Source organism: Orbicella faveolata, unplaced genomic scaffold (genome assembly GCF_042242905.1).
Source record: "Orbicella faveolata isolate gen_17 unplaced genomic scaffold, um_ofav_v1 contig_1, whole genome shotgun sequence".
Taxonomy (NCBI): domain Eukaryota; kingdom Metazoa; phylum Cnidaria; class Anthozoa; order Scleractinia; family Merulinidae; genus Orbicella; species Orbicella faveolata.
Window position 1 is genome coordinate 22,160,124 of NW_028301536.1, and position 20,614 is coordinate 22,180,737.

The 20,614-nt window shown below is 38.3% G+C and overlaps 2 protein-coding genes across 2 annotated transcripts; both read left to right on the forward strand.

Annotated features, from left to right (window-relative positions):
- Nucleotides 1–5,258: 5,258 nt before the first annotated feature.
- LOC110062813 (allatostatin-A receptor-like) lies at nt 5,259–10,452 on the forward strand. Its single transcript, XM_020769756.2, has 2 exons — nt 5,259–8,308; nt 8,926–10,452. The coding sequence occupies exons 1-2, from the start codon at nt 7,987–7,989 to the stop codon at nt 9,708–9,710; spliced, it is 1,107 nt and encodes a 368-aa protein (XP_020625415.2). The 5' UTR covers nt 5,259–7,986; the 3' UTR covers nt 9,711–10,452.
- Nucleotides 10,453–13,404: 2,952 nt separating this feature from the next.
- Nucleotides 13,405–18,549, forward strand: LOC110062831 (E3 ubiquitin-protein ligase MYLIP-like). The gene is made up of 4 exons (XM_020769773.2): nt 13,405–13,620; nt 13,725–13,921; nt 14,144–14,527; nt 16,233–18,549. The coding sequence occupies exons 1-4, from the start codon at nt 13,534–13,536 to the stop codon at nt 16,987–16,989; spliced, it is 1,425 nt and encodes a 474-aa protein (XP_020625432.1). The 5' UTR covers nt 13,405–13,533; the 3' UTR covers nt 16,990–18,549.
- Nucleotides 18,550–20,614: the final 2,065 nt, after the last annotated feature.

Below are 20,614 nucleotides of genomic sequence, written 5' to 3' on the forward strand. Positions count from 1 at the left end.
TTTTCCAGAATTACATTCAGTTTAATAAAACAAAAGACACACTTTACCTTAATTTCGTGAAATGTTTTTTTGCTCAAGTTATTGGTTGGTCTTGCCAACAATTATGATTGCAGTTTGTGAAATACGGGTGTTTTATTGATTATTGTTATATCATCTTTCGCTATCTCCATGATTTTAAACTAATGAAAAGCAATGGTATATTTTTCATGTTTTCGTCTATTCGTTTTAATAAACAGACATAACAACAATTAAAAACTTCAGTTCGCTAAAACGAACGCTTACAAAACTGTTGTTTTGAGCACAGAATTTCAAACAGACTATGTCCTCCGTATGTAACTTTAACACAGGTAGGTAGTTTTCTGACTTCTCAAAAAGCCGTCCAAAAAAGGTTTTGCGGTTTTGACCTTCCTATCATCTGCACAGATAGCAGAATAAGATTCATTTTTGACTCGGAACTCCTCAATCTATTCCAGTTACCGGGTTATTGTTATATTAATTACAACAAGTTGTCAAAATGCAGGATATAAGTTGCCATTTGCGTTGGCGGTAGGCGAATGAAGTTTAGACGAAGATGTTAAGACATAAGAAGAACTTTTGCAAAACTGTGTGATTCTTTGTGTTTAAAGAATGATTAACCTTTTTCGTTTCATTCGCGTAAGTGTTTTCCTTGGTCCAACTTCGTCCGTGTACTTTACAAAGAATAGTAATTAGTATTATGTTTTAACCAAGCCTCTACTTTACGCAAATCCCTCGGGGTCCCTAAAGTCAGTTCAATTTGCATCACAAAATTAAGTGCAATTACTGAAAAAAAAAAAATTATGATCTTTTCTTTTTGCCGTAAAGTTTTCAGTCAAATCTCATTGTGATACCGCTGTGATATTCAGTGTTGTCATATGCAGTGTGATATGGTCAACATTAATATTTTCATTTCACTAATTTGCCGCCTGTCAAACACATTTTCCGAGCCTACCCATAGTTTAGTTTGTCAGGGGAAAGAAAAATATCATTTAGAAAATTGCTAAAGACAACATGTTTGCTTACACTGTGCGCAGGTGTTTGAATAAAATAAGTTCAGGTTTTAAATATTTTAAAACAGCACTCCAGCGGAGATCAATTAAAGCCGGCATACGCATGCAGCTATAGTTTAGTTCCCTCTGGTGCCTTTGAAACGCTTCGAAAATATCAAGATCTTGGGACGGCCTTCGTTATAGCTAACATAAGGTAAGCTACTGGCTACGAATTCTCTCACAATATGTATAGAAATATCAAAACATGGACACAAATAGGTTATATTTTGGGCTTTATTTTTCTGACTACACAGTACGATACACCTCCAAATTAGAGAAAATCCTTAACATTAAATGTTGATGTTTGACTTAAGAAAAAACTCGAAAGAAAATGAGGAAACCCGTTCACCTGTCTTCTTTTCTGTATTAAATGCAAAGGTGTTTCGTCCACTGAGATTTTAGTTGCATATAGTTTTCATCACAACGAGCTGCGACCATTCTAATACGAACTATTATATAGTAGATTTGAAACGCTTTGAACCTTTCAATATTTTCACCTTTGTCTATCTGCCAGGTAGAGACGAGTTCTTATATACTGAAAAAAAAAAACAGAAAAAAAAGCAATTAAAAAACAAATGACAACGTCCGAGAAAAAAAAATTAAATTTAATTCCTGTTGACTTGAACCGATGTCAACCGACACGTTTTCACTGAGACGAATTTGATCAAACCCAGGCATTTAGTGGCGCACATAGAACAGAATCGACGAAAAAACGCCTAAGAGTTAACCGCTCGTAATTGCAATACGACAATATAATGAGTTTCAGCTATATACTGTACATGGTAAGCTAATATATTTGTCGCCAACAAATCCCTTGAAACGCATGGCGAGTTTATTTAGCATAGCGGGTAAAACAGGTGTTTTTCGACGTTACTGAGCATTAACAAATGTACTTAACATTTTGAAACTTAGTTTTCAAGGAATAAAAGGAAAACGCGCAAAAAGTTTTTTTTGTGATGACAGATATATGGTTGCCATGATTACGCTGGTTTTGAAGGTTAAAGAAGTATTTGCAGAAAACCCTTCAAAACATTGTTGAACTTTGTAAAATGTTTTATTGTTGGAAGTTTGTACTGTTACTCTGTATGTGAAACCCTGGCATGTAACTATTCAAAAGAGAACTGCTGAACAATACTTGCTTTCATACCACGAGGTGCTGTTTATTTCTGTATAAAAGGCTATAATAACTCTGGATTAGATTTAGATTTTTAAACTTAGCTACTCTTTCAAGTTCAGGGAGCAGTAGAAATACTCCTAGTTGCTTAGTGCTGCACGTGACACTTCGCGCGACGTAGACTTTACCTTCTCCTGAAAGTTAAACAGAAATTCCCTATCTGTTCATCTGTTCCTTTCTAATTTTCTATAATCATTGAGTTTTTCAGTTCTCTGCCGTGAAATTAGAACGTCTGACACTCAGCCTGGCCCTTCGTCAACACGGCTCTTTGGGGGAGTCTTTGCTCCGGTTTCTGTCGCTCCATCAAGCAAATAATTATTACTAATCAGTCCTTACAAGATCTGTGTAAAGAAAGTCAAAGACAGGCTACTTCCGCGCAATTTACTCTAGAAACTGAGGCGCAGTGGCGTAACTCGATTGTTCGTTCGTGCGTGTTCTGGATTCAAGCACTAGATAGTTTTAGGGCGTTGTATCCTTGAACAGGAGATGCACTTTACCGTCACCGTGCCTCCTTCTGCCCTGGAATCAGATCAATGTGCAACGGTTAATTGCTCAAAAGGTAACCTTACAAATGTTGGGAGTAGCCTTCGATGGACAGGGGTGAATAGTTTACAATCCTGGACAAAACTAGTTGTGACAAATGAAAGAAAGTTATCTCCATTTTTCTGTTGTACTGACTAAATTCCAAAACTTCTCTTCCCCCTGGCAATATTGTTTGGGCTACTGAACACGTGACTCTCCGTAGGTTTTCAGACCAAAACACATTGAATAGGTAGTAGGGTAAGGAACGACTTTGATGTAGTTTTATTACATCGTGACATCCGGTGGCGGATCTAGACCTTGAGTTAAGGGAAGGCGAGGGGAGGGGGGGGGGGGGTGGGGGGCAGTTTCGTTTTCCTGTTGGCTTTTCTTCCTCCTGTGATTTCTTCTTTTTTTACCCAAAATAAGTGAGGACCGGGCCCCCCTGGTGCCTTCCCTAAATCTGCCACTGGTATTGCGCGTAATTGAAACATTGACAAAACTATCTCATCCGTTTTTATTCAACGTTGTAGCTCCTCCATGCTAAAAAAGCCGAGATTATTTGAGCGCGACACCGATGAGCAGCTGCAACCGAACCCAGGCAACATATGTAAAAAAGAATCAAGATCAAAAACAACACGAGGTTAAACGTTCGACGTGCGTGTGAACACATATTTAAAATATGGCTTCAGTCAGTGAGCAAACAAACATTTACTAGAGGTTTACTGAGCATTAGCAACACGCACAAATTACTCTTTTGCGCTGACAATTTGCCTGTGGCTTGATATTTCAGTTGCACAAAGCAATCTTAAAGCAATTAGGTTAGAGGTGTTAAACATACGGGTTGATGTTTTTTAATTTCCTTGGAAGTCTAGTAATGTTCCTGTGTTAGATTGTTCTTTAACCGTAGATTGCAGCATTTAATTTCCTTGAGTTTATGTTCGTTTGAATGAATAGTGTTACTAATAGATTGCCTTTTAATTGTGAGGTCAGCTGTGAGAAGGCCTAGGGAAGTGGGAGGTGGCCACTTAACAGCCTTAATAGAGGTTCGCCAGGAATTAGTATGAAGCTTATAGAAACGTCAAGTTATTCAGATACAAACATGCTTGAAGGCTTGTGACTACTGTTACGCGTACGTAACAAAGCCAGTATGCGTCCTTGAAAAATCACTGTCACAAATTTAATTTACCATCGGGTTAACTGCTTTGTGAAAATGGAATAACGTAATGACAATCATTATAAACGTGTGTTTGAATGTTTTTGTATTACTAGTCTTCATCTTCTATTTCGGACTCAGACAAAACAAAGCCAAACTACGTGGATTTAATTTTGGGTGGCCGCTTAATAGGGGTAAAGACAACAGAAAACCCTCATTGGGACGACCGAAAGGTGCTAAATAGAGGTGGCCGGTTAATAGGAGCTTCATTTGCAGCTTTGTGCTGACAATTCTTTCGGGACTTTGATTACCGGACGCTGGATAAGGGGGTGGCCTCTTAGTAACAGGTGGCCGCATGATAGAGGTTGACTATATAATTGTTTTCATTTCCTTATATAATGCTGGCATTCTGAATTTGAGTTAAAGTAATTTCGTGTTTCGTTCAGGCGGACACTGATGAGACAACATCGAGCAGCACAAATAGATAGAAGAAAAAGGTGGGCTTAAAATCTGAAAAGTATCGTAACTCACTTCAGAGAAAAAATTATGTATACCATTTTCATGTTCGGAGCTTGGTTTTCTCAATCTCAAAATTCGACTTCTTCTTTGGCTTAAGATTTATTGAAGTTCGCGTTTTTTTCCGCCTGCAAATCATAATCATCTAACTAACCTTTTCCATTTTCTTATTCTTCTTCAAGAATATAATCACCCTCAAGGTCTTCAGCTCTGACGATTTTTGCAGATAACTTCTAAGGACTTCGGCATCCTTGGCTTGTTCAGTAACGGTTGACGTAAGTTAAATATCCCCGTCAATAGACAAGGGTAGATCAGACTCGAATCGCGAAGCAACAAATCGATGCTCTGAACTTTATTAGAAAATGGGCTTGTCTCAGTCATTTTTGTTGTTGTTGTTTTTGTTGTTTAGAGTCATCATTAATACCCTAAATATCTAGGAAGAGAATTTAACCATCAAAATTACCTTAGTCATAATTTTTTCATAGACATTGCCTCAGTCATCGGTTTTTCTGACTACGGCCCTGAAATGCATTCAGCAAATCGTCTAAAATTTTGGACGAATTTTTTTTCTCAAATTTCCAACATTTTATCCATACCCATTCAGTTTTCAGTGAGTGTCGAATTATAAGTTATTCATATGAGATACTACCAAAATCGATTCTTAACCTAGTGGCATGTAGCTCCGACTCACTCAAGCTTTTAATTCACACGAATTTTTTATATACGATTTCAATTTTTACACATGCCTTCCATGCATGAGTCTAAAACTGTAAGCTTATAGACTTATTAAAGTATTTCGTTTTTTGAGTAAAATTGATATCTGCAATTTCTTGTACTGTAAAAAAGAGTAATGATAAAAGTAGGCTTGTTTCCTTCAAATGACGAAGTGCCAAGTAGATTTTGCTGTTAAACATGCAAAAAGGATCACACGTTCGATAATGGTTCTGCAAATCGACATCTGAAGTGCGACGTGCCTGACCAAGTGCTCGTGTAGCGTCATCAACCCCATTTTAAATTCTTGTTCGTATCTCGGTGTTGATTGACAGTTCAATGCTGTTCCCAATCAAGTTAAAGGAAAACACCATTTAACTCTTGCTCACGTTTTAATCAGATCCAGACACAGTTTTAGTGAAAAACCTTGAACTGATCAACAAATACCTCAGTGTAATAGCTCGAAATAGTCTCAGGCTGCATGGACACATGAACGTAGCGGTTACAAACAACATTTGGGGCTAGAGGTGATCGGGCTGATAAAATAGTTGCGTTTACAGGTAAGACGTACTATTGCAAAGGACAAACTAGGCTTGACATTCAAGTCCTTCTGTTTATTAGTGCCAGTACACGAGAGCGATCAACCCTCTTATCAGTTATCTTAAGTCAAGGAAAGTTTCGTGTAAACATTACAAGTTCAGAATGGATCGAGGAAAAAATGTTATGCAAAGATACGAACGATCGTCACTACTATGTACACAACTTAAGCAGCTGTGAAATTAAAGCTTGACTGAACAAATTTAGGCTTAAAAGAATGAAAGATTGAATCTCGCCCAATGTACTTTTGTACCTTCTACTTCAGTAGGGGTTTGGACTGAAACTGTGCGGCATGATTATTTCGTTTAGCTTCTTAAAAGGCATTTTTAAATGTCGAAAGGAAAACAAAAACAACATAGAGTTTAAGGGAAAGAATTAAAGAGACAAGCAGCTTGCTTCAACTAAAACGTGCACCTAAAAAACAAAAGCAACAGCCACTGAAGAAAAACGAGAAAAGAAAAACAATGATATAAATTATTCGTTTAACTGGAACTTTCTTGCTTAATAACTCATCTATCAATACCTGTTGTTGTAACACCTTTAATTGCGCAATGTTAATAACTTCATTTGTTATATTATTTATGGAACCAAATTTGAGCTGTTGTTCGAAAATCTAGCCTTTTCTCTGAAATTTTTTCAAAAAAAACTTTGATGTCATTTTTTTTTTTCATTTTTAATATCACCATTAATGGACTGTCAAAATATATCCCTATTCACCATAACTCAAACATCTTTTGTTAAATGAGTATGCAAAGTAAAAACAGGGAACAGAATGATTTATAGCTTGAATAGTACAAGGGTTTAAATACTTTATGGCCTGAAAATGTCTGTTGGCGTCGATCCTTATTTAAAAAAAAGACTAAAAATGACGAGTAGTTTATGTGGGAACCGAGAAAAAAGAAGCAAATCAATCATTACAAGATCTGTCATTGATCTGAAGCGAATGTAAAGAAAGTCGAAATGGCAGCAACAACATTAAACGAAAAAAAATTATGTACGATAACAGTTACTACATTAACCTGCACAAAATTATTCTGAACTTGAGATAATCTGTTTTAAACTAGGATTGCAAGACAAGTGAAATCATGGCCCTATATTACTTGTTTGGAAAGAAATCATATTACTTTAGAATTAAACTTGCCATGAATTATTTAACAAATAAAGAAGCTTAAGTAAATATATTAACAAGACGGCCATCGTCGACAGCAATTTAAAAAACACAGCCAATCAGAGCGCGCAGGATTCAAGATGTTTTCCGAAGGTTAACAAATAAATATGTCTTTCTGCATTTACCAAACATCTAAGATTCTCCGAACAGTGAGGAGAACATGCACCTATCAATTTGACTTCATCTCAAAGGAGTTTTGTTTAAAGTTCCTCCCGTGACTGTGGAAGCCAAGGGGCCCATTGATAGATCATGTATGTAAAGTAGAGAACACAGTTCGTGAACAAGGAGGTTTTTTTCTTAAGGTTGGTTTTCAATAGCGACGAAGACGTAGTCGGTGTCGTAAGAGTGCTTATATTTGACCTAGTGAACATCGAAAATTGGATTCGCAGGCGGAGTTACAAGCTCGATGGAATCGGAGTCGGAAGAATCAGAACGTTTCCATTTTTTCCGATTCCGTCTTCGAACCTGTCGCTTATGATCCAGTGAAAGGATTGAGCGTTATGATTGGTTTATTCTTCCGCTTCTGCTTCCGACTCCGACAATCTAGTTTTGACTATATCATAAGCGACGGAGTCATAAGCAGAATCGGTGTTCTGCTTCCGAACCCGTCGGTTTGAGCTAGTAGACGCGCTTACCATTTGTTTTAGCTCAAATTTCAAATGAATGTAGGCCTTTTTATTCCTTCCTTTTATTCCGACGTTTCGGGACTATATAGGCATTTGGTGGGAGATTTAGGTCATTCTAGGTCTGTCAGTGTTCGTGTTCGTCCACATTTTTAATTTAGCTTTTGTTATAACAGCTTGTATGTATAATTTTAAAATTTTCTATCTTACTCATTTTGTACCCTTTCTGCGGGGTCTCGAACTGCTGCATTAGATAAGGAAAACGTTTCCACATATTTTTTTGGGTCACATCCAAAAGGTGGTTTTTTAGCGGTTTTTCGTATCTAGCGTAGCGCAGGTTCAAACCGGTAGAACCGATAGTTGTAATTTCCACGGATACAGAGTATCTCATTAGCCTGAATACAGCTGCATCATATAACTACTGCACGACTGACGCAATAAACTATTCACAATGAATGTCTCGTGTTAGTGTAGTGAGAATGATGTTGTTATGTACTCTTGCTGTAGTTTACAAATCTCATTGTCTGTTGGTTTACTTTACAGCTGACTTCAGCATGGAAGGTAACACCACTTCCTCTCCCTCGTCGATGGCCAGTTTGAATCCTCCGCCTCTGAGTAACCTCGACACTACTATTGTAGTGTTATTCCGTGTGATCGCTGCCGCTTCCTTTGTATTCAACTTGTTGTTCTGTATCGTGCTTCTTAGGAAACCGTCCATGTTAAGAAAACCCCATAATATTCTTCTGTTCAGTTTAGCCGTGGCGGATATGCTCAGTGGTGAGGTTATATGCAAATGAGTTGAGGAACCTTTGCATCAACTACTTTTTATCTTGACTGGCTCTCTTAATTAACTATTGTCTTCTGTGAGACTGTCAATGCCCCTTAGTTGTTTTTTAAAAAGTTGCAAGGTGGCTTTGAATTCCGTCAGCAGAATGCTAACAAAATGTCTGCAAGTGCAGTTATTTTGATTAGGTGAAAAAGATTTCAAAAGGAGAAGCTTTTACTGTGTTGTTTTAAAGGACGGACCTTAATTTTTTTCTCTCAATTTTAGGTTGTGCATGATTATTTTTGTAGCCCAATAATTTGATGCCAATTTGGCATCAACAATAGCACCCGGATAGTAGAAAGCACTTGTTCGATTTTTTTTCCGTATGGGCTCCCTTGCACGATTTCTTTTTTCAGCCTTTTTTTTCGCGCACAAATGTTTTTTTTTTTTTTTTTTTTGCAAATTGCCCAACCCCTCCTCAAGAATAATGGTCCGTCCTCTGAAAGTTGAAACTTTTAGATCCTTGACCTCTAAGACCTGTTAAGATATATACTCAACGATAGTCGTCAAAGTCATTGTAGTGACCACAGTTTTCATGTAACGTGCATTCATTGCTTTTTTCTTTCAGGAATCTTCCTCGTAGCTACTCCTGGATACGCCATTCCCACGTCTGCATACCCAGTCCCTCTCGGATTAGGCGGAGAGATTTTTTGCCGCCTGTTTGCAAACAGATATCTTCTGTTTGCAATGGGAAAAGTTTCCATCCTTCTTGTGGCCTGCCTTGCTATCGAGCGATGGTACTGCGTGCTTCGGCCAATCAGATACAAGGATCAGTTTAGCAGAAAACGTATCATCCTTTACGTTTTCGTCATGTTTATCATCACGTGTATTCTTTCCATGAATAAGTTTTTTGAGACTAGTCTTGATGGCAAGAAGTGTATTTCTAAGAAAGCACCGTACGGCAAGTATGGTACAAGGGCTTTTATCATCTCCTTCAGTCTGGTCGCATTTTACATCCCTTGTCTGTTGACATGGATAACGTTTGCCCATATAGCAATAAATCTTCCGTCATCTCCCGGGGAAAGCACTGAGAGTGTAAACAAACGGAGGCGACAGAAACTAGTACTGCGCATGTGCGCTTTAACTGCAGCAGCCTTGACAGTTTGCGGTTTTCCTTCGCAGACCATCTACGTTCTCAGTCCTTTTGGTATCACACAAATTGGCAGCCCATTGCATAAGGGATTTAATGTACTGGTGTTTGTTAATTCTTGCATGAATCCGTTGATTTATTGTTTCACTAACAAGGAATACAGAAGGGAATTTAAAAAACTTTTGGGATTCCACAGAGGCAATGGAATATCTCCAGAGACTGAGCTGGGCTCGACTCGGACTCAAACGCCAGCCGGTAAATAAACACACGGTGCTTTTCATTAATCGCCAATGGGGTCTGCTGGCGCTTATGGGAAATGTTTCGTAATTAATGGCCTTGATGCAAACGCACAGTACCAGTATCTTTTTTAGTCTACTGATTTACAATGACGCCGGTCAGGTCTGGCAGTCCTGCAATTGACTAACTAACTCCATGATAGAAAATGAAGTGGCAGACAAAAAACTCTTTTGCTCTCAGCAGTTATTTTAAAGCCCTAGCCAGCCCATTTGAAGACCATCAGTAACCGAATAAGGTTTTGGTCTAATTCTATTCAGGAACGTCTCGCTGAAAAAACAAATTCCCTTGCCTCATTCAATAATTAATACAAGGATTAATATTATTTTAAATGAGAATTAATGTATGGATACTATATCGCCGGAACCTTGCTCATAGCCAGTTGTTTTACTTTGAGCTCTCGCTGAAGCAAGACTAGAGGGTAATATCACAAAAGAACATAACCCCAGAAGTGATTTGAATCCCCTTTTGAGACAAAAAGAAATCGACAAAGTTCACTTGTAAATATTCTTTAAAATTATCTGTCTTGACGAAATGCACCTGCCACCGACAAGGTAGAGGTGTGGCAAACTGCAAAAACTTTAAAACCATTGATGTACTTACTCTTTGACAACATAGTTATTGAAAATAAACATGATTATCACAACGTTGTAAATACAAGTATATAATCATTTCACAGTGGCAAGTAAATACATATCTATTCACTTGGTACTGAATGTTTGTTCTTGGCTTAACTAAACCATAATAACAACGTTATTCTAATAATATTTGCAACATCTGACTTAGTCTTGTCATGTTAGTTCTCTGTTTTATTGAAATTTTCGTTTCTATGGGGAGATAATTCCAAAATCTTTAAAGTATATGAATGCCTCTAGTTTTCTCGATTTTAGAGATCAAATTTTGACATTTCCTAACAATATTTGAAAATTTTAAAATCCAAGAAGCGGATTCAAGATGGCAGACGTTTTGAAAATGTAGGACGGCATTTTGACGTAATATGACGACAAAATTGGCGCTAAATTCCACTAAAAATAGAAAGCCTGGCTCTAGGGCTGTGCCACCGAGAATTCCTCTTTCGTCAGTGTATCACAAAAAGTGCAACCAAGCTCGGAAGGTCTTGCAAGAAACAAACCATTGTACACCTCTTCGAAATCATGTTCCTTTTCGACGTTACCTTCATTGTCCTACGATAGAAAATAGAAAGATAAAATCCAGACATGCTGGGGAAAGCTAACTGACACCTGCATATAGCCCGCGTTCCTAGAAGAGATATTTGATTCAAGTATCTGCAAAATGAGGTGTTTAATCGAGTGGTACTTGCGTGGAGGTCACAGATTTGCTGAGATTTCTTTGCATCGTCCTTGATGGTCGACCCGTGAGGGTACAAAGTAACGGTCACTCAATGTTTATCACAAAAATTATCTAACTTAAAGACTAACACCTTTGCAGTAGCTGAAAGCAAGAAGGAAAGAGTTGCCTGAGAAAGTAATGGTATGGACCACCGGCGCTAAGATATTTAGCGACCACAAGCATTAACATCCCTTGTTATGTTAGAATTTTTGACTGGCATAATAAAAATTAAAGGAGCACAGTAGAAATAGTAAAATACACGGTAAGTGTATGTCCAAAAATTGAATTAAAGAAAACCTTCTCTAGTGCTGACGGCGCGAAATAAATCACCGAAGAAAGACAACTTGTGCATTGATGTAGTGACCGAGAGATTCGGACTGAGACGGAGACTGTGGAGACAAAAAAATTGCCTGACTTAGGAGAAAAGAGTCATTCTGTGAGGGAGGAGCCCGCGTCTTACACTAAGGAGCTCCTTTTAGATAAGGCGGGGATAGGGGGTTCAGCGTTGGTGCCCGGTAGTCCTGCCTCTCAAATTTGCCCGGGGTACGTGAAACCAGAAATGCAAATAAAGTACTTCTGTGTAAGATGCAACTTTTGTTTAAAGTATTCTTCAGCAGCGAGGAAAAGGATGCCCTACGAGCGCTGAAATATCCCAGTTATACGCAGACTTTCCCTCAGCCAATTGCTTCGGAGGTTGTAAAAAAACAGTAGAAAGCCTGAGTTCAGACTGATGCCTTAGGGGCAAGGGGGCTAGGGAGAGGATGGGGAGGGGATGGGGGAGGGGATGGGGAAGGGGTGCGGTTCTCCCCTAAACCCCCCCAGTATTTTTGTTTTACAAGACTCTTTTGTATAAGAATTCGCTCGAGGTTAAAATTAGCTTAACTTTAAGATGTGTTAAGAATATAACCAAGGCTGAGATTTTGTTAAGAACATGTTTTCGTGTTGATGGAAAATACTTATACAATAAGAAGTCATATATCGCATGGTTTTGGATAGTGGCTAACAAAACGATAAAATAATGCAATAATGCAATGCTGATTTGATGAAAATAATTGCCCCATTCCTGCTTACATGTACAAGAGATGTCTGCTAAGTATAAGGCATCGAAAATTACCTATTTTGGTTTGAAATACGGTTGAACCCGGCTTCTCGAACCAGCCTGCTCGACCTCATAAGGGAAACGAAAAATTAGCCTGCGTAGCAAGCGTTTACGTGGGTTTGGGGAACAAAGAACGGGATTTTCGGTGTTTGGCAAATCACCGAAAATTCTCGTTCCGTCTTTCTTTGCTCCCCAACCACGCGGAAACGCTCTGCTACGAAGGCTACACCAGACATTTCATGTACTCAGCCCGGCTGTCATGTCTATATTCAACGACGGAGTCCGGTATTTACTAAATATTAGAGGGGCAGCTGGGAGAGGCAACAGATGCTGTCAAAACAAGGGTATTTCTTCTAAAAGAAAACTGAAAATAGAAAGGGACTTTTTTGACCGAGGTTTCAGTTACGATTCGCCTCCCAAGAAAACAAAACTGACAATCAAGCATGGATGGGTCCCAGGTTTGACAATTTGCAAGACTTGCAACGGAATATAAATTTCTTATTTCGAGCGGGGCTTTCATTGAACCTTTCACAATCTGTTTGTGATCTATTTTTGGTTGTAGTTTTCTTCTTTTCGATCCGTCTGGCGTGAATGCGGGAAATCAGGAGAATAATATTTACAGAGTAAGGAAGGGCAATATGCAAATTTCAAAGTCAGACCACTTTTTTTCACTGTAACGTGTGACTTCCGGTACACGTGGGTGACATGCGAACTCACCATCCGAGCTTGCCAAATCAGGCGGTAAATTTTTGCGGAAGCCGCCTTTTTTCATAATTACCGTATGCAAAAGGAGAATATATTGATTTCTTTACGCTTGTGAAATTGTAATCGGGACCTACAAACTTGCAAGAGCGTGTGTAAATCTGTCACTCTCCTGTTGTTCAGACCTTTTAATTGCAAATAGTATTTCTTTTGTTTTTAAATCAAAAAAGGACTTGCCGACAAATGAAACATTTATTGACATATTCTTTTACGTGCATTTTTCTGGTCTAGATTGATTTAGAGGATCCTGACTTTGTTTATTCCATTTACACTTTGTTGCCTGTTCGAGTGATTGTGTTACATAATGTTGGAAATTCATTTCCGGTTTGTGATAAGGTCACGTTCAGGGATATATCCGGTCTAGCAAGTTTTGCTGCTTGGTAACCCGTCTTTCAATTCTGCGCTCTCTGATTGGCTGAACCAGCCCAAACCGCTATGAACATGTTTTTGTTGTGTACAAGAAAAATTTTTTCCCCTCGCGAGCTGGAAAGACCGGCCTAACAGCATTTGAAAAATGTACTCGTTGTAGGTCAAGCAGTCTTTTCATCGCTCTCGTATTTCGACCGTTTATAGCAGGAAATATGAAGTTTACAGTGTTGGAGGCCGATGGCAAGGCACACGAATTTGTTCTTACGGGGCACAAACTCGGGCAACAGGTTCTGGACAAGGTGAGAAGCACTAGAAACGCTGAAGTTGCAAATGTACTTAGTTGACAATTTTTTTCGTGAACGGCCATTTATTGTTCGCTAACAACGTGTACTGTTTTCGTTAGGTCTGTGAGAAGCTGGGAATCAAGGAAAAAAATTATTTTGGTCTTCGAAACTCTGTCAATGATATCAGCGTCTGGCTAAATCTGAGAAATCCGGTTTCAACTCAGCTTCGCCCACATTTGCCTGGAAAACCTCATCGACTTCGCCTCGAAGTTAAATTTTTCGTTGCACCCCAAGAACTTCAACAGGAGGAAACGAGGTAGGCTGCTTTTGCTTTTATTTTGTGCGAGTTTGAAAGGCCAGAAGATTGCACTAATTCAAAACTTGTTGTGCTGGGTTTACTCGGAGAAAGCCAGTTGTGCATTACAATCAGGTGAAAAGTGAATCTATAAATAGCCGTTCGTTACTTTGAAATTTGTGGTCGAGCCTTGGACTCGAATTTTTGATCTCTTCAAATAATGTGTGGGTTTTCATCTTGCAGACACCAGTTTTATCTCTGTCTCAAAAAGCAAATCGCCGAAGGAAAGTTCAACTTGACGCAGGAGAAGGCTGTTCAACTGTGTGCTCTGATGGCTCAGGTGGAGTATGGAGATTTACACTCGAACGCGCCAAGAAGCTACCCCCAATTTCTTTCTCCCTGGAGCAGGGACGACATGGAAAGAAAAATAGCTGAGGCCCATAGGAAGCTAGAAGGGATGTCTTCATCAATTGCAAGAGATGCATTTCTCAATGTTATGTCCAAGGAGGAGCTCTATGATGCAGAAATTTTCAAGGCCAAGGCAGGAGGACAGAAAGTTTTAGTTGCAGTAGGAAGTAGTGGCTTGAAAGTTTACGAGAGAAGAACTCATGGGAAACTTAAGCAAACGTAAGTTGGCTGTAATATATTTTTGCTCATTTGGTACTTGGATGGTTAAAGATCACAGATACCTTATTCGATTGTATGCATATGATATGGGCTAATTAGCTTTGGTTAAATATTTGCTCGTAACCTTTACCTCTGGAGAAAACAGTGGATGTGTAAAAGACTTAAGTCTGCTAAAAAACAGGATTTACAATTTTTTTCAGCAAATGTTTATATAGTAGGAGTGATTAGTGAGTTTGGGATCCATTGTTCTTTGACCTTGAATAAATTTCGTTATATTTAGCTCTTGTCTGATTGGTGCTTCTGGCCTTTTTCATGCTATTACATTTGGATGTGACTGTGTACTTCAATAGCAGTTGGATTGTTTGTTACCATTTGTATAAATTTTCTCTTTTCCGTGTAGCCTGAGGTCAGGAACGTGTTGGCGTAGTTATGAATAAGTAAAGGAATAAATACTATGCACAAAAATAATCCAAAATACATTTAAATTCATATATATGGGGAGCAGGGATGGCGCAGTGGTGAGAACGCTCGCTTCCCATCAGTGTGGCCCGGGTTTGATTCCGGCCTGGTGCCATAAGTGGGTTGAGTTTGTTGCTGGTTCTTGCCTTGTTCCAAGGGTTTTTCTCTGGGTTCTCCAGTTTTTCTCCCTCTACAAAAACCAACACTCCAAATTCCAACTTTACCAGGATATTAAGGACCCTTATTAAAACCAGCTAAGGCTGATTTGGCTTCCTCTCTCTAAATAGTGCAATCACTCAATTCAGAAAAACAAAGTAGTAGAAAAAGATGAACTTTCTAGTTTTGGCTTTTCTTCAGATAACGTATTTACAGCCATACTTAGCAATCATTATTGGAGGACTACTAATTGGGGTCTAATGGTCATGAAAATAATGGAAAAGTCAGTCAGATCTTCATCCTGTTGAATACAATCTTCTTGGAGTCATTTATCCAACAACCTCAGCTCTAAGCTGTTACTTCTGTTTCCCAAACTCTTAGTTCTGTGTAAACAGTTTATATGTACATACATGTACAATTAGGTGACTTAACACAAGTTTGGTAGTAGCATCAGTTAAACATCAATAGTCTCTTAATGCTGTTTGTGTTTGAAGCAAATCTTTTTATCTGTAGGCAGTGGATGTATGTTTGGGGAGGACAAGAGCTATTTTTGAAGTTCCCTTCATATAGATTCAAGGGTCTTCTTTAGAAGGAAGGGGACTTGTTTTTGTAGGGCCAATTTTTTTGCCATGGTGGCCTCGGCCCTTTTCTGTTACGATGGTTACAGAGATTTGTATGTACACCTTAACAGATGAAATACTTGAACCAGGGAGTTTCAAAATGTCCTGTCAGTGGGGAACAGGAGTGATTACCATTCAATCAGTTGTTGGTTCTCATCCTTGGGCTGTCTGTGGGTTCTCTGGTTTTCCTCTCTCCAAACCAACACATCAAATTCTAATATTTCAGTCTCTCAACTGTTATGTGTCCACAATTAGTAGGCCTTGTAGGCCTGCTAGACGCTAAGGACACATTAGTAGCATTACTTATTTTGAAAGTTATTTAGTTACAAATTCAGTTTTTAGTTACAATTTTGATCTTGGACATCTTCTTTCATTCACCAATGGCAAGTTAATTAGTGCCTTGGCTTCAGATGAGTGGTACAGCCTATGATTGTTTATAACTTACAAGAATTTTTCTCTTGATCTGACAGCATTGGGTTTGAGAGCATCATGAAGATGAACCTGTCTGAAGAGCGGCTGATTGTTGTTTTGAAAAAAGCATCGGAGAACAGCAAGTTAAACTTTGTCCACTTCTTCCTTGCCAGTGGTGACGCTGCAAAGGCAATCCATAAGGCTGTCATGGAGCACCAGCTGTTTTTCTACTCAAGTAAAGTGCGGCAATCAGTTCTCAATCACTACTTACTTTCCACTCCTTGTTGGGCCCTACCAGCCAAGTGGTTCACCAAGACACCGTCGTGTGAACTGTACCACTTAGATGTCAAGCATACTAGGCGTCAGGCCTATGACCTTCACTATGAACATGTCCATGAGAATAGTGACACTGTGTTCAGACAGGAGTGGGTGTCAAAATGTTCCAAGTGTAACTCTGCAGAAGCAAATACACTGTTCACACCTTGTGGCCACTTGGTTTTCTGTGGAGACTGCACTGAGGATGGAACTGTGTGCCCAGTGTGTAACTGTGCTGTGACAAGCTGGCAAAGAGTTTATTTTTCTAATGATTCAGAATGTGATGACTGGACTTGCCAGATTTGCATGGACTCTGAAATTAACACAGCATTTTCTCCTTGTGGACATGTGTGTTCCTGTGAGAGCTGTTCACGCCATCTTCCCTACTGTCCCATGTGCAAGACATTTATTACTTTTGTTCAGAGAATTCATGTCCAGTTCCCAGAACATCCTGGTGAAAGTGATAATGATGATGATGATGATGGAAACGATTCATCTTGAGGTTGACTTATACATGACTTTGTTAAATTGTTTTAGTGACGTGAACTTTTGTGGGAAATAAGGAAAATAGATATTAGTGATTGATTGATTGATTGATTGAGAGAATTACTGATTGATCATAATTTAACTTATTTTGTATGGGTGACATTACATTTTGAGCATTTGTTTGAGTCATTTGTCCAAGCCATCACTTTCTTTCAGTTCAAATATGATGATTGTGTTACTTTATTGTCACTTGCAAACTTATCTTTATTTTTGTACCCCTTAAAACTGGATACTCATTCATGCAATTAATTATTGTTGTTCAGAAACATTTATTTATTTTACTAAGAGAATATATTTAATATATCACAGTCAACCTAATCAACTTTTAAGATCTTTAATTTTGTAGGTTTCCATTTCATTTTGATTACTTTTTAGACATGGCATTACTTAATTAAGTCACCGGTGTACAGGTTTAACTTAAAAAGTGGGGAAAAAAAACAAAAAAGTCATTTCTCATTATAGGCAGGATGTACCATACGGTTTTGATTTTTGCAACTATACCTAAATCCAGTTAATGTCTACATGGTTGTGTGATGGTTTCAAAATCCATATTAATATATTTGTGATCAGTTAGTTTTTGGTTTCAACTATTTGTGGATCATTTCCATGCATTTAAGCTCCCTTATGTCCAAATATTATATCCCTAGCCAATTTACAGGGATAAACTGAAACAAAAGTTAACTTACCCAAAGAAAATTGAAATCAAAAATTAACTACAACATAGACATATTTGTAGTGGAAACAGGTCTAAGTGGAGTCAAATCTGGTCTAATTGCAAGCTAAATAAGAGGACTGTGAATTGGGAATCCTAAATTTTGCTTGATTGCAAGCAAGGATGCAGAATTGGACCTGCTAGCAACAAATCAAAACTATACCTCTATAGCTGTAAATTTAATTTGACAAAACTGTTGATTAAACCCCTTGATAAACGAAAATTATAACAGTTGAGTTCGTTTTTAACCAAGATACATAAGAAAAGTATTCATTCAAGTCGTAATGTCCAAATTACTCTGCCACTTTTCCACACTGCTTATTTTGGCTTAATATGGACCTACTGATAATAATATTATTGAATTTGATTTTTATTTGATAGTAATAGTTTTGCTGAAGTTCTGAATGTAATTGCCCCTTTTGACATCGAGATCTATTGAGTAATATATATAGTATCTATTTATTTTTAATCTAGTTTAAGGTTTAGGACACAACTTTGCGCTTTGAAAAAAAGTGATAACTATTTATAGATGAACAGATTCTTGAAACTGTGTAAGGGTTTGGTTGCAAGGGCTAGAACCTAGTGAACCTCGTTGTAAAGAATGTCAAGATTATAAAATTAATATAATTATCAAGATATTGTAAATGATGTGAGTCTGTATTGTACATTAATTTTGTTTCCTTTTAGCAGAGAAAACAGTTACTTCATCTTTTTTCCCATGGAAAAGTGCGATAAGTTAAAGAAAAATAAAGTTCTAAAACGTTGATAAAAAGAGTACTTATTAAAGGATATTTGTTTTAAAATGTAGTCTTTTTGTTGTTCTATTATTTTGTGGATTGTCAGTGACTTGGGTTTACTAGTATGTGCTGGACATAATATAACTCTCTAGCTCTATTGTCGAGCGTGAAAGTGGAAGAATCGAACAAAAGGAACAATTTATTTAATCACCAAATTCGGAAGATAGAGAAATATGGTTTAAGAGCTAGATGAAGCTGGCAGGATTTTGTCTGAAAAAGTGCTCTTTTTCAGCGGCATATCGTTGAACACCGGAAGGAACTACAACCAACTCAAACGAGGGTGGGCGAGGGGTTCAAAAAGAGCAGAAAGAGTGCCACAAGTGACTAACAGAAACGATTGGGTAAATAAAATGAGAGTTTGACAGACCCTCTCCCACAAATAACGGAAAGGGGCATTCATAGGCTGAATATAGAAAACGTCGGTCTTCGATTTTCTAGTCTGCGTAGCAAGGTTCCCGTATGAAGAGCATTCCCGCACTCTGGCAGCGCGTAAACTGGAGCGAGAGCAAAAAATGCGGAAAAGTAAAGCTCTTCGCACAGAAACGCTGGTTACGTAAGCTACCGATTTTCCTGCACGTAGAAGGATTTCAAAAGTGCTAATTTTCTCTTTCAAGGATAAAGAAACACTTGAAATTCAACGTGCACTTAGCTAGCCCTATTCTGGACGGTGCTCGGACAGTTTTAGATGATCCTCCGAATTGCGGTCACTTTCACCAACGAGTGTTTAGCCAACGACTCGTTCGCCAACGTCTTAGGCCGATTCGTCAGCGTCCTATGTCGCTTCGCCAACGTCAGGTATCCTCTTAGTCGGATAAGTGCGGCTTGGCGCACTGGAGGCCAATGTCGAAGCCTAGATGCAAAAAATGTACCCAGGCGTTGAATAAATCTAAACGGTTTAGCTGTCTTCTGTCTTCAGTAGGAATAAAAACAGGTTCACTTGACCAGCACTACTCAAATTACTCATATTAGACAGGAAGTTCTGATATAAAATGGAAAGCATATCTTATATTTGTCACCTTTCACTGGCAAAATTCAAACTTGTACCCTTCCATTCTTGCCGGGGCATTCATGGTTGTTTTTATATCTCTCAGTTAGTACGCGCGCTGTGATCGGTCAATTTAGCGGGCCGTATTCTACTATACGGCCCGCTAAAATTTAAAGCCGTTATCGTTGCCAAAATGTTTCGTGATTTATCACGCTTGGGCCATAAATCGATGGGGGAAAAACTCGGTCCGTAACTTACAGTACGGCCCGCGAACTCGGTTAGTAAAATAATAATAATAATAATAATAATAATAATAATAATAATAATAATAATAATAATAATAATTACAACTGTAAAAATTCTTAGGACAATATATATGTCAGGGAAATACTAACTTACAAACGAATTACAAATTACACTCATTCTTTACAACCCTTATAAATTTGTCTATTATCATTTGTCGAAAAATTTAAATAAGAATAGTAAAAAATACTCTACACATTTAAATGGCAAAAAATCTACTTTAAAAATACACTGTAGCTATATGCAGGTCCACTTCTTGGCTCAGTGTTCGTGGCTTCGGCTAGAGTTCCCCAGAAATAGCATTCTCAATTGCCTTAACGAATATTTGCATGTCCTTTTTCGATATCTAAATCAATGTCCGATAGTTCTAAGTGGACTCTCCTAGGAGCTCGCGAGCCTCTTAAACAAAGTAATGCTGATCTCAGCAGCGCAAAAGATACTCTTGCCCTGATCCATGACATGGTAGTCGCATAACTTTCGCCCTTCTAATAATAATAATAATAATAATAATAATAATAATAATAATAATAATAATAATAATTAGCCATATTGTAAGTTCGTGCTCGAAACTGGCACAAAAAAAATACAAAAGGAGACATGATAACGTGGCTAGAGCAATCCATTGGGACCTGTCAGGAAAATGTGGGTTTGAACGAAAGGAGAGATGGTATGACCATGTTCCAGACAGCGTGCTTGAAAATGAGGATTACAAACTTCTATGGGACTTCAGTGTGCGAACAGACCATGAAATAGGGGCTAGGAGACCGGATTTGGTGATCATTG